An 18477-nucleotide genomic window follows, 5' to 3' on the forward strand; every position below is an offset into this window, starting at 1 on the left:
CCCCCCCCCCCGACCATGGGCAGCCAGAGCTCGAAAGCGCCCCGGGGCGACGTGAGCGCCGACGAGGCGGCCCCCGCCAAGGCCAACGGACAGGTGGGTGCGCTCTTTGGACCGGGCCGGGGCCGGGATGGCGCGGGCCGGACCGCCCTCCTCCCCGCGGTCCTCCTCGTCCTCCTCCCTCGGGCCGCGGGCTTTGTGCCCGTTCGCCCGCCCGCCCGGGACACGCGGCGCCCCCTCCCCCTCCCCCCGCGCCTTTTGTTCTCTGCTCCGCTGCTGCTCCCGGCGGGCGGAGGGAGAGCGGAGCGAGGGAGCGCGGGAGGGAGGGGGCGCGGCCGGCCGAGACCTGGGCCCGGCCCCCGGCCCGTCGCCTTTGTTCCGAGCCGCGGCCCGGGCGCCCAGAGCACAAAGGCGGAGCCCGGGGCGCCGAGCGGGGGTGGGGCGGGCGCTCGGGCCGGCCCGAGGAGCCGGGAGGGGGGGCGCGGAGGAGGAGGAGGAGGGCGCGGGCGGGGCGGGGAGGGGGGATGACTTGGGGGAGAGCCTGGCGAGGGGCGGGGGCCCGGGGCCCGTAGACGGCGCGGAGACAAAAGCCAGCCAGCCAGCCGGGTGGGGGGGCGGGCCGCGGCGATGCCCGCAGGGATGCGCCCGGGCCCGGCCGGCCGCGTTCTCGGGACCCTCAGGCCGGCCCCGCCCGACCGCCCCGCGCGCCCCCTGGCGGCCCGGGGCCTGGGGGGGTTGGGGGGGAATGCCCCGCAGCTCCCCCCGCAGGCGGCTCACGGCGCTGCCCTGTGCTCTGCCCGTCCGCAGGAGAACGGCCATGTGAAGAGCAACGGAGACGTGCCCCCCAAGGCCGAGGCCGAGGCCGCCCCCCCGGGCCCTGCCGAGCCGGCCGACGCCGCCCGGGGCAGCGGCGACGCCATCGAGCCCACGAGCCCCGCGGCACAGAGCCCGGGCGGTGAGGCCAAGGCCGAGGGGCCGCCCAAGGAGACGCCCAAGAAGAAGAAGAAATTCTCCTTCAAGAAGCCCTTTAAGCTGAGCGGCCTGTCCTTCAAGCGGAACCGGAAGGAGGCGGGGGGCGACTCGGCAGGCTCCTCGCCCACCGAGGAAGGGGCGCCCGAGGCCGAGGCGACGGGCAGCCAGGGGCCTCTGCAGGGGGGCGAGGAAGAGGCAGCCGCCGATGGCACGGCCGCCCCGGCCCAGGGGGCTCAGGCCGACGACAGAAAGTTGGAGGAGCCGGCCCCCCAGGCCGCCGAGGGGGCCCCGGCCCCCGAGCAGAGCCCCACGCCAGCCCCGGACGGCGAGCAGAAGGAGTAGCCCCCGGGCGGGGAGGGGCAGGTGGGCATCTCCCGAGTTCAAAGACTGTGCTTCCCCCACCCCGGGCTGGGTCAATGCCCTCCTCCCGTGCCCAGCTTAGAACAGGCAGCTGAGACCTCCAGGCAGAGCTGTTCTCCCCCCACCTCGGACCCCTGTGGACTGTCTCTCCTCCCCTCTGCCCTCCTCCCCTAGCGAGCCCCCTTCATCCCGCCTGCTCTGCAGTTCCCTGTTAGGTTAGTGGAGTGAGATGCTCAGCCCAGCCCCAGCTCCAGGCCCTGCTCCTACCCCTTTCACTGGTGAGCCCTAATCTTTCTTCCCCGGTAGGTTTGCTCTTGCTCTCCTCAGTCGCTGAGGCTGAAGTGGGCTGCCTCTGGGCTGGGGCTCATTCAGAGGATTTTGTGCCGGCGGCCCCTGCTGGCCCCACCGGCTTGGGAGGGAGCTAACCTGGTTGGGTTTTTATAAATGTCTTGATCAGTTTCAAACTCCAGCTTTGTGCGCCTGCTGTGTGTTCCTTTTGACTTTGTAGGGGAGCTGAAGGGTTCTGGGGGGAGGGGGAATCTGTATAATGTGAAGCAACTTGTTTGTCTCGTTTTTCTTCATTTGTAAATAATTTTTAATGGCCAAAACTAAACTTGTGACTTTTTCTAACTGCTAAAACCAACCTCCCATCTGGGTTTTAACTGTAACATTTGGAAAAGGAATAAATGTCAGGCCCTGTTGTGATGACCTAATGAGTGTGTATTTGGATGGGGTACTTGGTGTAGGTACTTTTAAGCAGGAAGGCCTGGTACTGACTAGATCTTAGTGGTTCTTTACAATCTCCCTGGACCTGGTGGCCATCTGCCCCATAACCAAACCTTTGGAAGTATTTTGCTGGAAGGTTACCGAGATTGCTCATGACTCATTCCCCTTGGGGCTTAGTCTCAGGTAGGGTAGGCCTTAATTTCTCTCTAAATCTCAAGCAGTCCTCATAAAATGCTATCCCTCACTCAGAAAAGGGAGGTCTTGTCTCCACAATCCTAATTACTTGACAGCAAGAAAAGCCAAGCTAATTCACAAAGATAGAAAAATGTACCAGTTTTATTACAAAGGTTCTTCAAAAAACAAAAAATAATTTCAAAATGGAAACCACACCAGAGATCCCAACCCAGACTACTCTCACACAAACCCAGTCAACATTGGTGGGTTCCTAGCCAGGGAAAAAGGGGGACTATTTGAAAGGGCAGCCAAGAGCCCTTAGCCTAGAGTCTGCAGAGGTATGGGAGCACAAGGTGCCCCCGTCAAACAAAATAGGTGAACCAGCCAGAAGGCACAGCCCTGTCACATGCCCATAGACTGTGGGAACCAGGCATAGCACCTATGAGCAGCTGCTAACTTACTTCACTTCAGGACAGGGAAAGTGGTTGGCTAAGTACCTGGACCTACACAGGAACCACCAGAGGAAGCTGGACAGACACACATCACCTGTCATCCTTGCAAAAACTTCACTAAGTTTCAAATTCAATTTAAAGGAATAAAAAAGGCCCACAGAGGGAGAAAAGGGGGCTGCGGAGACGACCCAACCCAGCCACCCAGGGCAATGTGTCCTATGCCATTTAAAAATAACCCACCCAGAAAAATGCTCCAGGCCCTAAACAGCAGGTCAGGCAAGGGGTTGTGTTTAAAACGATACAGGGAGGAAAGAAATGGATTCACCTGCCTGGGACTCAGGTGTACAAGGCAACAAAGGCATTGGATCGGGCAGCCTGTTAACAGCAAAACCCCTAGTTCCTGTGTTCTGGGGACAGTTCTATCTCATATAATTATATATAAATAGAGAGACATAGAAAATATAAACTCTGAGGATGTAGGGGTAAGGAATCTGAAAGGAGGTATGGGCAGCAGGCCCCAAGGAGAGCTGGAGAGCTCAGGCAGACTTGGTCTCCTCCTTCACCCTGTGGAGTAGGAACAGGACCGAGGTTAGAAAGACATTATTGGTCTACTTCATACTAAGCCCACAGGATCCCCACCCAGGTGGCACAGGGGGGTAGATGGTGGCAGACATGAGACAGTTCTTGCTTTAGGACCATTCCAAAGACCTCTACTAAAAGAGTAATGCAAATCTGCCCCTACTCACCCACTTTACTTAGCCTATATAACAATGGCATACACAAAATACCTTTATACAAGTCATAAAATGTACTAAATAAAACGCAGATACATTAAATACAGCACCATGATAAACAGAATTGTCAGGTTAATCCAGGTGTGCAATACATTACCCCTTCTGCACCCACTGTACCTAGCCTTTTATCACTAGTGGCTATGCGGTTTTGTTTTTTTTTTAATGAAGCTATCCAAATGTTTGGACAGAGTCTCTTTTCCCCTTACATATCTGAGGATAGCAAGATATATATTAACATCAACTAGTTTTTGAGCTTTTAAAAATCTTAAAGTATTTGGATCCATCTTTTCAATACAAGAAAAAAATTCACTCAAATGATGAAAGGCTTCCACCGGCCCTTTCTGGTTTGCCCTCTGGCTCCAAAGCTTCCCTTTCCTCTGCGGTCTTTGCAGCGAGCAGCTCTATCAGATCCATCGACAGTTCTCCCTGAGACTCTATCAACTCCTCCACATCATTCTCCTTCACTTCTGGCTCCGATTCTTGTGCTAATTTTACAACCTTGTTACTCACTTCTTCAAACATTTCATCCATGTCAAATTCACTAGAAAACTGGGAAAGGAACTGCAGGCACACTTTTTTCCCCAACTGTCTTCATACATGCTTCTATTACATCTTCCCATGCCTTAGCAATATCCCAGATTGCACGCTAAATATTATAGAACTTCCAGAAATCTACGTCAAGTCCTTATCTGCATCCAAAGCTACAAGTGCTCGAACAAATGTAGTGCATAAATGCCTTGAAATTACCAATCACTCCTTTGTCCAAAGGTTGTTATAATGAGGTAGCTTAGAAGACGTTTTCGATAAAATCATCCAAGACAGGAAGAATAACATGAAAGGAGAATCTTGAAAGGAATACCATTATCATCACAAAACTTAACTTCAAAACAGCGCATACACCACTGTTCAAAGATGATAAAGGTTATCTATGCCTTTGGCTTAGTGAAATAATACAAGTGTTGCCTTGCTGATTCCTTTCAATACTCACAGAGGTGGGGATCAGTCTTAAAGCCACATGTGACCTTCTAGGTCCTTAAGTGCTGCCTTTTGACTGAATCCTAATTTTACAAAACAAATCCTTGCTTGGAGAGTGGATTCAGTCAAAAGGTGGCACTTAAGGACCTAGAAGGCCACATGTGGTCTTAAGGCCAAAGGTTCCTCAGCCTGCTCTGGGATTTTCTGAGTGGTGCAAGAACAGGTTTTAATTTGCAATCCTAGATGCATTCCCTCACTATCTTTCCAAGCTTTATGTTCTGGCATAGTTTTTTTCCTCCAGAGATGCAGGTGGCATTCTTTGATAAAATAGACCGGTTTCATCTACATTAAAGATCTGCTCCTGCAAGTAGGGACCTTCATCTATTACTCTGAGAACCTCTTTGCTGCTTGAATATCTACACTGGCAGCCTCTCTTGATACTTGTACATACATTATGAAATCCTATGACTTTTTAAATTGTGCAAACCAACCACTGCTTGCCATAAATACCTGTTTCTTCACGGTACTTTACCTTTAAATCTTCAAAGAGGCTTTGAGCCTTGGTTGGAATTGTCATCAACCTTAAAGGAATATTCGTCCGAGTCTGGTGGTCTATCCACATCTCCAGAAGAGCACCTTCAATTGCTGACCATGCAAGCACTGTCTCATCCTTCACTATGGTGTTCACAGTTGACACCACAAAACTAAGTTCACATGCCATTGATGACAATTTCTGGCCTCCTTCATATTTTCTAATTATTTTTCTTTTCATTTCCGAGTCCTAAGCTTATGCTTAGGAGATGGTCTGCTGTTCCCCTCAAGAACAGTTTGCCACCAGCCATGGTGACAATAGAAGGCTCACTACTGAACAGAGAGGCAGTTACTACTCAATATCTGCAGACAGGTGGGAACTGACTTAGAGCCGCTTCTAGGCTTCCCACCATAGTTCACACTGCCTGCATCCTACAGCATCTTAAAGTACAGCATCTGCTTTGCCTAAGGCATTTTTGTAACTTTTCTGGGGGGGAGAATGCAGATTTCTTTCCGAAATCTTTATGTAAAATTGAACTGGCATAAAGCAAGAAACTGTCTGTAATCCATTAAAGGACCTTCTTGTCAATTATGATGAAGGTTCCCCTTCATTATGTGTCAAAGGTAGCCAGCTGGATAAAGGAAGGCCAGGACTTTTTTGGAAACAGGACCAATGCTGTCTCCAGCCCCCACCCCCCAGCTCAACTCTTCACTTACCCTTTGGCTTCAGGTTTCTCTTCCTTCGTCTTCTCCTCCTCTTTTGCCTCTGAAATAGATGATGTCAGGGACGACAAACTGAAATCTCACTATCCTATTTCCTCCAACTCGATACTCTCCTAGCCCACCCACTGTCACCTGCCCAGTACTAGACCTAGACCAGAGCAGGCCAAGATGTTAGGAGTTCCTGCATCTCCCAGGCAGAACTGTATCACCACTTCCCTGCTGGGCAAAGCCAGGGCAGCCCAAAGGACAGGTATTCCCCCAAGCTCCATAGGCTGCTGCCCGGTGTTGGAGGGACCAGACCCAAGGACAAACTGGTCTGACTAGTTTTCTGGGCGGCTAAGAGGAGCTGGCCCCCCTGGGAAGTGTGAGGTGGCAGGGAAAGGGCTTGGGTGGTATGGAAGAGTCACTATTGGCTATGGGGAGATGGGTCACATCAACAGGCTGGAGGGCCTGATGGGAGATGAGTCAGCCCAGCTGGATTACAAGTCAGCTCTTGTTCTTTTGTGCACCCTGACACTTCAGGGAACAGACAAGAGGCATGAGCAGCCCTGCAGAGGCCCTCAGGCACTGATGGGTTTGAGGCCTCCCTTCTGCCCTGAGCTCAGGCATTGGAAGTCTTGCCCAGGGACCTACCCACCTTTTTTCTCCTCTGGCTCTCGATCTTTCTCCTCTTCCATTTTGACCCTCTTGGCTTTCTTGAAGTTGGATGAGTTCTTTCGACCGCCCTCACCTTCCTCGTCTGAGTCTGAAAACTCCTCCTCACAAGCAATTCTCTTGTCTGAGGAGCATACTGAGGGGAGAAAGCAGAGGCCGAAGGCATGAAGTTTACGCAGCGCCTCTGGCCCAAGACAGCCTAACAAACATCTAATGCCCATCTCAATTCCTCTCCTCAACTGAAGGACTCCATGCTCGGATGAAGACTCCTGACAACCCCCAGAGGGGGGAGGTAAACGACTGCTCAACCTGTGGCTACACAAACTGGACAACAGGAGAGATCCCTGCATCCCACATAAGGCATCATTTCAGGCGAAAGGACATGTAAAAACAAGTTATCCACAAAATGGCATACAATGAGAACTGAAAGGAACTTTAGAAATTTTCCTTAAGAGAAGTAGTGACTTGCCCTTTGGATAACCTTGGTAAATAGGGTTGGGACTCAAACCCAGGCCCTTCTGCTTCCAAATCCAATGTACTTTCCACTGTGTCACCAGGTTCCTTCCCTACTCGTTCCAGACAGCATTCTCCTTCCTCCAGAAACCTACTTGAAATGCGCTTGTCAGGATCTTCCTCATCCTCATCCCCACTGTCCTCCTGTATCCCATCCTCAGGAATGGGCTGCATCTGGACACCAGGGGCATGTGGCAACATCCGAAGGTTCTCAAACAACCTCTGCCTGAGGCCCAAGAAAAGCAAGCAAAATTCTGTGTCACAAAGTTGGGGGAAGGATGGTGCAAATAAAAGGGGGTAAAACTGTAAGCGGGAAGCACTCACTTGATCTTTTCCAAGTACTCATTGGTATTCTGGTTTGTCATGTTAGATGGGCTGATATGAAGCTTGAAATCCGGTCCAAAGTATTCAAAGTAATCATTGTAGGGAAGTTCTGTTGAAAGTTTTGGAGAGAGGAGACAGGACAGAGGAGTCAGAAGATGTGGACTGTCCATTGTCCCCATGAAACTGAGCAAATCATACGCCCTCTCCAGAATAACATATAAATGAGGAAATGACTGGGGCAGGTGGTGGGTCTGAGGATGCTCCAGCTTTTCAGTGAAGCTGCCCAAAAGGAGAATCAGTAGTCAAAAAAGATTCTAAGATTTAGAGCCAGAGATTCAATTTCTAGTCAACTGCCTCATTTTGTAGATGAGGAAATTATGGCCCAGGAAGTTAGGTGAATTGCCCAGGGTCACACAGGTAGTAACAGAGCTGATATTTTCACTGAGCTGATACCAAATCTAGCATTCAGTTCACTGCATTATGTTGCCATGTCAGACACTTATTTCTCTTTATCCCTGACTTTTAAGATTGTGTGTCTTGTATGTGATTCAGGTCATGAACTGCTGAAAATTTCTAATGTTAAAAAAAAATTTCTAATCAACAACTCCCCATATCCAGCCAGTACTTCCTGCTTATCTGTCAGATGGCTGATTTGTTATTTAGTGATTCAAGGTAACGGTTTAAGGTGTAGAGGTATCAAATTTGGCCAGCATGCATGGCTGATTAAAATGTAACTGGGAAACATTTTTACAAAATAAATAAAAATACAACACAACACAGATAATGTTAACTTGTAGTTTTCTAAGTTAGTATGTGCTCACAGGAATCCATTTCTATTTGAGGAATTTGTTTGACACCACTGGTCTAAGGTTCAGGCTAAAAATCCTTTAATGGTTCCTTAGCATTAAAGAATTGCTTATGAATATTATGAACTGTATATTGAATTATCCTGGCTGTTCACAATACATTTTTGCTTTTGAAAGAGTGGTTCAAAGAACCAAAAAAAAAAGTTGGGAACCACTGGTCACAGGTCATAGGATCAGTGATGGAAGACTACTTGCCAAAGGCTTTCACTAACTCACTATGTGATTTAGGCTAGTTAGCTTCCTATTTCAGGTCTCAGATTTTCTCTTCTACAAAATGGGGGGAGAAAAGGGAAGAAGGGGCTTTGCAGATTACAAATAATGACAATTATTCACATTTATATGCTGCTTAAAGTTTTTAAATGCTTTTCTCCTTACAACAAGCCTGGAAGATAAACAATACTGGTATTATCCCTATTTTATAGATGAGAAATCTGGGGCTTAGAGGTTGAATGATTATGGGATACAAAGCTGAGATAAAACTTACAAAAGATCTAATCCAACCTTTCCCCTTCTCCCTTTTCTTTTAAGTAGGCAAAGGCCCACAGAAGGTTTATATAACTTTCCTAAAGTCATAAAAGTAAATGACTGAGAACCCAAAGGATTCCAAATGGCAGACACTTTCCACTCCACCACATGCAAGGTTACACAGCAAGCTGAGATTCTAACCCAGCTCTGGCACTCTTGTCATCAAATGAAGTAGGAATAAAGGCTGTGAAACCTCTTGGAACAGTCCTAGATGGGTAACAACCCACAGGAGGTTAGCTGGCTCCAGAGGGAGCATAAGCCAGACCTGTCCCCCCAGGTTCCATCTCCTCAGCCCAAATTCAACTTTACCATTGGGGATCTCTGTGTCCAAGGCCACAGCTGTCTCATAGGTCCAGCACCTGGCTACATTGCGGATGGTGTAGCCACCCCCTCCCAGCATCAGCATGGGTAGATTGAAGCTCTTGACAAATTCCACACACTTGGCATGGCCTAAGTAGAGCAAAGAGAAGGTTTTTTTTTAAATCAACATATATCATCAAGTACCTATGGAGGTGTTAGTATTGGAGATAGTAACACAAAAAATGAAACAGACTGCCCTCAAGGAGCTTGTATTCTATTAAGGGAGACAACACATAATCATTAAGTATATACAAAATAGACACAGGATAAAAGTAAGATACTGTGAGGTTTTTGACAGCCTTATTAACTAAGAGGAGTCAGGACAGGCTTCATGTAGTAGGTGGTATTTGCCGTGAACTTTGGAAAGAAACCAGGAATTTGTAGAAGCCTTGTTGAAGGAGTGCATTCCAAGCATGGGGGACAGATTAGGCAGAATCAGTAGGACTCTGTATTGACCTCTACCCTTCCATTTACCTTTAATGGTAAGGTTGAAACAACCTAATCGGTCTCCAGACAGAGAATCAGAACCACACTGCAAGACCACTGCACTGGGTTGAAAGGTTTCCATCACCTTGGACATAACCTGAAAAGACATGCCTAGATCACCACTATGCTGAGATAACCACACTGTGGTCAAGGATAGGATTTAGAGCTGAAAGACACTGTAAAGATCACCATCTCTAATCTAATACTCTTATTTAGTAGTATCTGAGAAACAGAGGCCTGAAGGTTGGACGTGGCTTGGCCAAAGTCATTAAGTACTAAGAAGAATGAGGAGGATTCAAACCCAGGTGAGCTGACTCCAAATGCAGCGCTAGTTCTCACTAACCCATGTTTGGCAGGACATCCAAGGCCGGCAGGGCTACTTAGCTCTCCATTCTTCCCCAAGGCAGATCTTTCACCCTCCATTTCAACTGTTTGCCCCCATGAAAAAAAAAAATTCCATTTTCTCTCTTTCTAGCCCTCTCATATAACTTCTCTTCATAAACCTACGTTCTAGACAATGTAGAAACTCTCCATCTTTTGTTGTTGTCCTGCCTTCTCCCACCTCTGTCCCTGTACTCCATGCTCACTCAGAACTGATTCCAAGTCCTTTCCTTCGCTGGCCACCTCATCCAATAAAGCCTTCTCAGGACACTTCACCTGCGTATCTCTTCTGTGGATCACAGTTATTTGTCCTGTCTTCCTCTTGTGCTCCTCCTGTCTTTTCATCCTGCTCTACTCTGAAGCCATCCAATCCTTTCACTCTACTCTCAGGAAATGCCCACCCCGTAGCTTTCCCTGACTTACTCCCTTCTTGCATTCAGTGAGACTTGGTTCCCTCCTGACCACACAGATTCTTTGACCACTCTTCCCAGTGCTAGTTTCACTTTCACTCACATTCCCCACTCACTGAAATACCCTATGCCATTTCTGGGTTTTCCTTCACTCAGTAACCTCTCCTTCTGTGAGATTCACTCAATCCATATTTATCACTCAATCAAGATTCTGGCAGTTGTTGTCTACAGACCTCCTGGACATTCTTCCTCACCATGACCCTCCAAATCCTCCAAGCCTTCATTCTTTCCTAGGTCATTACCCTTACAACAGTGACTCTTCTCCCTTTCCCATCTTGGCCCCCTGGTGAACCAGTTCAACTTGACACTGTAATCTAATCTTTTCAAAGATCTTGCCCTACCAAAAGCCAGTCTTAGATTATTCTCACCATTCACTACCTTTACTCCTATTCACATGCTGAACAAAAACTGGAGAAAATCACAAAACCACACTGACTGGGTACACTATAAAAAACTTATGTTATGTCATTCAAGACCCTCACTGCTACAAGACAATCCTCTAAAACTTAATTCATTAACCCATTTACCATAATGGCTTTTCCAACTTTTTGATTCCTCTCAAAATTGCCATGGTTCCCCCCTCCCCTTTCCATTCCAGCTTGCTTCATATTTCACTGAAAAAATAAGGCCATTTATTTGCTAAGAGCTCTCATTTCTTCCCTCTTCTCCAACTCATCACTGAGAGGCCTCCTACCACTGTCTCCTCCTTATGCTTGTCTTACAATAGAGGGGAACCCGTTTCACCCCATCTTCTCCAGCAGTCTGACTGCTCCTCTAGCATCCTTACCTTCACTTTTCTTCAACCTTTCCCTGCCTACTGGATGCTTCCCTGCTGCTTGCAAACATGCCCATGTCTCCCCTATCCTCAAAAACTTGATCTATCCCTGAGAGCAACTGTCCTATATCTTTCCTCTCATTTATGGCTAAACTCCAAGAAAAGGTGTCTCCACTTCCTTTCTTCTTTCTCTCTTAACTCTTTGTAGCCTGGCATCCGACCTCATCATTCAACTGAAGCAGCTCTCTCCAAAATGACTAACAAGTTCGTAATTCAATCTAATAAAATCTTAAAGCCAAATCTATTAGCTGTCTCTCAATATTCATCCTTCTTGACCTCTCTGTAGCCTCTGACATTGTCAACGACCTTCTCCTTGATATTCTCTTCTCTCCAGGTTTCCATGACACTGCTTTCTCCTTGTTCTCCTCCTGTTTGATGGTTTCTTCTCTGTGCGCTTTCCTGCATCTTCAATCTGTTTCACATCTAATAACCCTCTAGGGGGATTCCTCCCTCCAAGGCTGTGTCCTGGGTTCCTCTCTCCTTCTATGCTGTCTCACCTGGTGATCTCATCAGCTCCCACAGATTCAATTCTCATCTCAATACAAATAATTCTCAGGTTTATAGGTCCAGCCCTAATCTCTCTGCTGACTTCCAGTCTCACATCTCCAATTACCTATAGGACATATAAAACTAGATGTCTCGTAGACAACTTTAACTTCCAACAATTCCAAAATGGAACTCTTTCTCCCCCCCCCAACCTTCCCCTCTTCCTAACTTCCCTATTACTGCAGAGGCCAGCACCACCCCCCCAGTCACCCAGGCTCACAGAACCTAGATGCCATCCTCACTTAGTTCCCATACCCAATCAAAAGTCAAATCCTGTTGTAGCTATCTTCAAATTCTTTTAAACACTGCTCCCTTCCACTTCTGACACTTGCACCCACCCTGATGAAGGCCCTGGCCACCTTCACCTGGATCATGATAGCTCACGATAGACAGCAAGCCTACGGGCTAGTCTCCTGGCGGCCTCAGATCTCTCTCCATTCCAATCCAACCTCCACTAGGCTGCCAAACTGTTCTTCCTAAAATGCACATCTGATCACGTTATCCTCTCATTTAATACACTCCAGCAGCTCCGTATCACCTCTGAGATCAAATATGAAACCCCGTTTGGTGGCCTTCAAAGTCCTTCATAACCTAGCCCTTTCCGACTTTTCCAGCCTTCTTAACCCCAGTCCCTTCCCCACCCTCTTCAATGCTGAGATGCTGGTTTCCTGGCTGTTCCTCAAACAGAACATTCCCTCCAGACTGGGTGCTTTCCATGCCTGGAATCCTGCTCCTCTCCATTGTTTAGATTTGCATACTTTAAAATGGCCTATATCACATTTATCTTTGAATCTACCAAAGCAGCAGCTAGCACAATGCATTGTACTTGGTAGGAATTTAATGAAGGTTTGCTGAAATGAAACCTTGCTTAGTCTGTCCTAACCTCACACTGCTATCTCCAGATCCTGCCAAGGCTACCCAAAGTCTCAGGATCTAGGCCCAGTTCCTCCAAGAAATCTCCCCTCTAAGCTATCCCTCCTTTGAACCACCTTGTTACTTATAGTACTGTCTTACACAACTCACGGGACGTTTATCAACATTCTCCCGCTAAGGGCAGTGGTCAAATGCAATATATCTTTCTACTACCCCATAGCAATGAGAGCAGAACTGTGCACATGGCAGGTGCTTGATAATCTATTCATTAACCATCAGTATCTCCTAGCCAACCCCTAGAGTTAATATGTACCAGGTCCTCCTCTTCTAGCCAACCAGCAATAGTAAATGGGCTCTCATAGCCACACTGGAGGAAGTCTTCCTCTTGTCTTGGTCTCAAGGGACTAAACTGGGTGGGTGGGGGCATGATACTCACTGGTTTAAAAATGGCCTCATAAGACTCGTCATCAATCCCATCTCGAAGTGGGTAGTTGACAGCGTAGTATTTGCCTTTGCCAGCTCCAATGTCCTGGTTTAAAAGGGACATCAAAGCAAAACGAGGTGAAGATAGAGGAAAAGAGAAGCCAAGGGCTCAAGAGGAAAAAGAAAAATAGAACTTTGGAAAGAAAGAACAAGATTAACCAGAATTGTTGAGTTCAACTGGAGGGAGTGTAAAGGGACAGAGCTGCTAGCAAGGGACTCCCCCCACCGCATCCCTCAAAAAGCATGGTCTTTCTGAACCCTTGCCCAGATGTCAGCAGCAAGCCTTTTCATCATTTCACAATGACCACGATCAACAAAATATCTGTCCCTGGGCAGGCGCAAGGCCACTGCAGATAGAACTGCCACAGCTCTGGGAGGGGACATAGATCCATGTGATCAGTCATTCACTGAAACAGACACACCACACATCACGTCCCACCTCATGCTACTGATGGGAAGGTTATCATGACAATTGTCTCTTAGGACTAGGTGTCAGGCAACAATTTCTAGGGCCTACCTGTAAGATCATTCTCAACAGAGTGCCCCCTACTCTGTGGGCTCATGGGATTTAGAGCTAGAAGGATCCTTAGGTAATCATTCAGTTCAACCCACTCATTTAATAGATTAGGAAACTTCAGCTCAGAAGTGATTGGCACAGGGTCACACAGGTGGTAAAGTAGCATTGTCAGGATTCAAATCCAGTGCTCTTCTACTAATCCACACCTGCTTCCCCTAAGGATTATCTCCTGATGAACTAGGGGGGAGAGAGGAAAGGAAGGAGAGAAGAGAGAAGAGGGGTTGGGGCCATCTTCCAAAGAGCTTCACAATTTTAGATGGTTCTACACTCTAGGAAGCAGATGTCTGTTGTCCCATATTGACCGAAGTAAATAGCTGTGCTGCCAGTGAACGAAGTAGCTATAGGTGGCACCTTACTGCCCAGGGCCAGGGGAAACAGCAAATGTGGTTCTTTTTATTTCATTCACTTTCATACTTGTGGGACTGTAAGATAAAGTAAGCAAATGGTTCATTCTAGGCAGTGCCTGGACACTGTCACCAAAACCTGAGATTCACAGGATATCTGGATATGCTGACTCTAGCCCCAAACCAGCCTTTGCTGACATGCTAATAGACTGGAACACCCCCCTCCATTTCCTCCCCACAGAGCTACAGCTGACAGTGGGAGCACAAGGCTGAGCCTAAGTGCTCAGCTCTAAATGGTGGAAGGGAAAGGAAGTGGTTTTTAGTGATGAGGCATGAGAGTTAGACCCGGAAGACAGCTGGCTGTTGCCAGGATGGAGCTCTCACCCGCAGGTCACCCGTTCCGGGGAAATACTCTCCATACTTATGAAAGGACACTGTCATGACCCGATCAGTGGTGTAGAAAGCTTCTTCCACGCCATCGCCATGGTGAATGTCAATGTCAATGTACAGCACCCTCTGGTGGTACCTAGGATCAGAAGCAGGTCAGGGGGCCTAGGCCACTTCAGGAAATGAGGTAACCCCAGCACAGGGCACTATGTCCCTGCTTACCAGGTTGGTAGCCTCCCTCAAGGATCTCTAATCACAAGGGTTAAATGGTGAGGATGACAAAGAGCGCAGCTGGTTGTGTCCAGAGGCTGGAATGGGCCAAGAGAGTGAGTGAGCCAACATCTGATCAGATAGGACCAGGTCAGGCCACACTGGCCATTTCCAAACCTGGGGTCTGAGAAGTGCTTCTGAGTCACTCCCTGAGCCTCTCTCTTAGGCTCACACCACTGTGATGAGTGACTGTAAACACTCATCAGCACCTTCCCTGTCATTGCACTCTAAGGAGAAGTACACTAAGGAATTCTGCACAGCAGGATAGAGGGCTGAACTAAGGTGCCCCCACACCCAAGGATATAAGGATGAACATACTTTAACAGTTCCAGGATGGCCAACACAATATCGTTGACATAACAGAAGCCAGAAGCTTCAGACTTCTTAGCATGGTGCAGGCCCCCAGCCCAGTTCACAGCAATGTCCGTCTGCTGTTTATTAAGTTTCACCGCACTTGCTGCAGGGAGGAAAAAGACCCTGTCAGTTAGGGAGCTCCCTGAATATCCTCTTCTCTCCCCTACCCTACCTCCCAAGACACCAGGAAGCCAAAGCTATAATTGTACCAAACAATTCAACTCCCAACCAGCAATAGTTCCCCCCAATCTCACTATAGTGCAGAAAGTATTAGGATACAGCAGGAAGTAAACTTCTACTTGTCACTGGTCTAGGCCCCACATACAAATCAATTCCAGGTAAGAGTTATAAGAATAAAATCGTTTGAGTTCTAATACCCCTTTGAAGACAATTATCAGACTCTCCCTAAAATGTCTCAGGGCTCAAAGATGTCTGAGGGAGATATGGCTTTCAGTAACCAAATGATGGTCGGCCCAAATAACATTTTGTACATCCTAACATAAGCACTGATGAAGACGAGGCACTACCATGACCAAAGTTTAAGAGGTCAACTGTGCAGTAGAGACTCCAGTCATCTCTGTTCTACCACAGCCAAGCCATTAAAAGGAAGGACAGAAGCTCCTTACCCACAGATCCGCCGGTGGATAACTGACAGAACTCAAATAAGCCATCAAACACTGGGCAGTCTTCACCAACGTTAACTTGAAAAAGAGTAAGGCAAAAAGTTAGTCCTCAAGACCTCCCCTTGACGTTTCATTAAGAGATCTGAATCCTCCACCATTGAGAAATACTGGAGTTCTGTTCCAAGACTAGGTTCCCCACTTCTACACTTTTGAATAAGAGCAAGTCCTGGGCCTCCTATGCAGCAGAACAATCTCAAAAGCACAATCCTTTCAAGACTAACCAAAAAGAAAAGAATCCTCGAGGGTCTCTTTCCCACTTGTTAGATGTGCATTAAATGAACTCTGAGAACAACAAATAACATACCACGTTTACTTTACAGAGCAGAGAATACCATGCCCTTTCCTCTGCCCCACATACCTCTCCCTCAGGCTCTAGAGAAACTTTGTATTTTTTCAAAGTGCTTTCATACATATTACTTCATGTGATTCTCCCAACCCAGGAGATAGGCAGAGCAGAAATCGTCACTAATCACTGCAGGAGGTAACAATTACATTTGTTTAGAACTTGGCACCTTACCACAATTCTACGATACTGAGAGTTCAAGTATTATTATTCCCATTTTACAGATGAGGAAACTAAAGCACTGAGCTTTTAGTGACTTGTTCATGGTCACTCAACTTGTGTCTGAAGTGAGATTAAAACCTAGGACTCTTGATTAAAATCCAATGCTCCCACCACTGCACTATGCTGCGTTCTCTACAAATAACAACCAGAGAATAAGTTTTACCACCAGATCTGAGTAAATAATGGTACAAAACTGATGCGGGTGTGTGTGTGTGTGTGTCTATACATGCAGATAACATATGCATGGAACAAAAAGGGAATGAGTGGAGAGAGGAAGCACATTAGCCACTAACAACTCGCTTGGTATATCAAGCTAGCCTTCTGAAATGGAAAAGGGTTACCAGCCTGCTTTGGACCAAATAAGCACTGGACTAATGTCTCAAAAGATGAGTTAACTAAAAAATACGCCCTGACCTGAACCATGCACTACCGTTGGGAGGTATTCCAATGAGGGGCATCTCTGAGGGGACTAGAGAGAAGACTGGTAGCTGGAGCCCCTATACCTGGAGCAAACACCAGCAGGTTGTATCAGCACGAACTTTGGTCTCTCACAGTCCAGGCTATTTACACAAAGGCAGCTCCCTTTTACTTCCTCCTTCAAGGGGCTGGCCAACTGAGGTTCAAGTGTGGTAAGAACTTACACTGCTCAGACTCCAAGCACCAGCACAAAGAATTCAGGGAACAGGCAAATGTTTGGCAAAGGAAATGAAACTTTTCTTCTAGTCCAACATTCATATAAAAACAAATAAACAAACAAAAAAAAAAACCAGCCCAAAACTCAACATCATAGAATTTTAGCACTAGAAAAGCCTTCAGGGATGGATCATCTAGTCAAATCTCTGGTTACAGGCAGGGAAAGGCATCACCTGAGGAGAGTCGATGGCAAAGCCGGCACTGGAACCCACCTCCTACCCCACCAGTGAGTGTTCCCCCACCACAGCCTACATTGCTAGTGCTCTGGGAAAGAAGAGGTAGCTTGACTGCACTTTCATCAGCATACCGGGCACTTGTATAGTGCAATAAAGCACTCACAGCCTCTACAGAGGGCTTCACAATGAAGAGAGCCGAACAGAAGTTCTTAACCTGGGCTCTGTGGACCTCCAGAGATTTCAGGGAGAACATCAACTAGAATAGGGGAAAAATTACATCTTTATTTTCACTAACTTCTAACTGAAATCCAGCATTTCCTTTAATTATATTAAAAAAAATCTTGAGGAAAAGTCCATAGGTTTTTCCAAACTGCCAAAGGGATCCAAAACACAGAGGAATGGTCCCCATTTTATAAATAAGGAAACAGAGGGTAAGAGGTTAGGTGACTTGCCAGGGCAGGGTTTGAACCAAGGTCACTCTGGCCACTAAGCTCTGCTGCCTCTCTATGTGGTCGGCTAGGTCAGTATGCTATGCTAAGGAAAATTTCTTGGAAAAGGAAGTAGAGGCCTGAAGGCTTCCATCCCCCTCTAAGCACTGTAGGACTATCATACGTAAAACACTCTGCAAATAGCAGAGGAACAGCTTAATATCCTACAGGCAGTTTGTTCCTTACTAGTAGTACTTTTAAAGCCCAGCCCAGAGAGCAGGTGAAGGAAAGGCTGCCCCAGTTCATAAGGGAGGCATCTGCTCCATCAAACATTCTCAAAGAACATCTCAGCAGACAGCAGAACCTCCTGGAGTGGCATATGCCCATTAAATAGACTGGTGGAGCCAAAAGTGGGGCCATTTCTCCAGGGCTGAGAAAGGCACATGGCAAAGATTTCCTAAATGACTAAGAATCAGTGGAGGACGTACACAGAGAAAATCGGGATGGTTTGTACAGAAGCTGTTTCTGCTCCAGCTTCTGCTCTGTGCCTACCATCAGCTGAGTTGGCCCAGCTCTCCCCTATGGCAACAGACCCTGACAACTAAAGAGCCACCCACTCTTCGGGACCCCAAAGGCCTTCAGCTTTCCCAGCTCTCCATGGTGCCATGAGTAGCACTCTGCCTGAGACCCTCCATTCGATCAAGGACCTGTGAATGTTTTCTGCCTTAACTTTTGCCATCAACCCTGCTGTAAATGGTGATAATAGCAAAATTACAGGTTTCCTAGTACTCCACAAGTGATCACAAATTATTAGCATTAAGTACAAAATAATATTAACAATTCACACCTCTATAGTATGTTAAAGTCTTGCAAAATGCTTTCTAGGTAGGGTATTATTATTATTATTATTATTATTAGTAGTAGTAGTAGTAGTAGTAGTAGTAGTAGTAGTAGTAGTAGTAGTAGTAGTAGTAGTAGTA

General features: G+C 47.3%; 2 protein-coding genes across 2 annotated transcripts in view; one reads left to right on the top strand and one right to left on the bottom strand.

The window, feature by feature from the left end:
• The first annotated feature begins 7 nt into the window (after positions 1–7).
• On the top strand, positions 8–2042 carry MARCKSL1 (MARCKS like 1). Its single transcript, XM_027864631.1, has 2 exons — positions 8–93; positions 805–2042. The coding sequence occupies exons 1-2, from the start codon at positions 16–18 to the stop codon at positions 1309–1311; spliced, it is 585 nt and encodes a 194-aa protein (XP_027720432.1). The 5' UTR covers positions 8–15; the 3' UTR covers positions 1312–2042.
• Positions 2043–2363: 321 nt separating this feature from the next.
• The window catches only part of HDAC1 (histone deacetylase 1), a 27237-nt gene continuing 11123 nt past the window's right edge, over positions 2364–18477 (bottom strand). The window contains exons 4-14 of the mRNA XM_027864546.1: positions 15579–15653; positions 14917–15055; positions 14326–14467; positions 12974–13066; positions 9421–9529; positions 8896–9036; positions 7196–7304; positions 6967–7097; positions 6342–6494; positions 5699–5747; positions 2364–3245 (exon numbers count right to left, since the gene is read on the bottom strand). Coding sequence (XP_027720347.1) covers positions 3218–3245; positions 5699–5747; positions 6342–6494; positions 6967–7097; positions 7196–7304; positions 8896–9036; positions 9421–9529; positions 12974–13066; positions 14326–14467; positions 14917–15055; positions 15579–15653 — 1169 coding nt within the window. The 3' untranslated portion in view covers positions 2364–3217. The remainder of the gene's footprint in view (positions 3246–5698; positions 5748–6341; positions 6495–6966; positions 7098–7195; positions 7305–8895; positions 9037–9420; positions 9530–12973; positions 13067–14325; positions 14468–14916; positions 15056–15578; positions 15654–18477) is intronic.

Source organism: Vombatus ursinus, unplaced genomic scaffold, assembly GCF_900497805.2.
Source record: "Vombatus ursinus unplaced genomic scaffold, bare-nosed wombat genome assembly UNPS02014775.1, whole genome shotgun sequence".
In the NCBI taxonomy this organism is placed as follows: Eukaryota; Metazoa; Chordata; class Mammalia; order Diprotodontia; family Vombatidae; genus Vombatus; species Vombatus ursinus.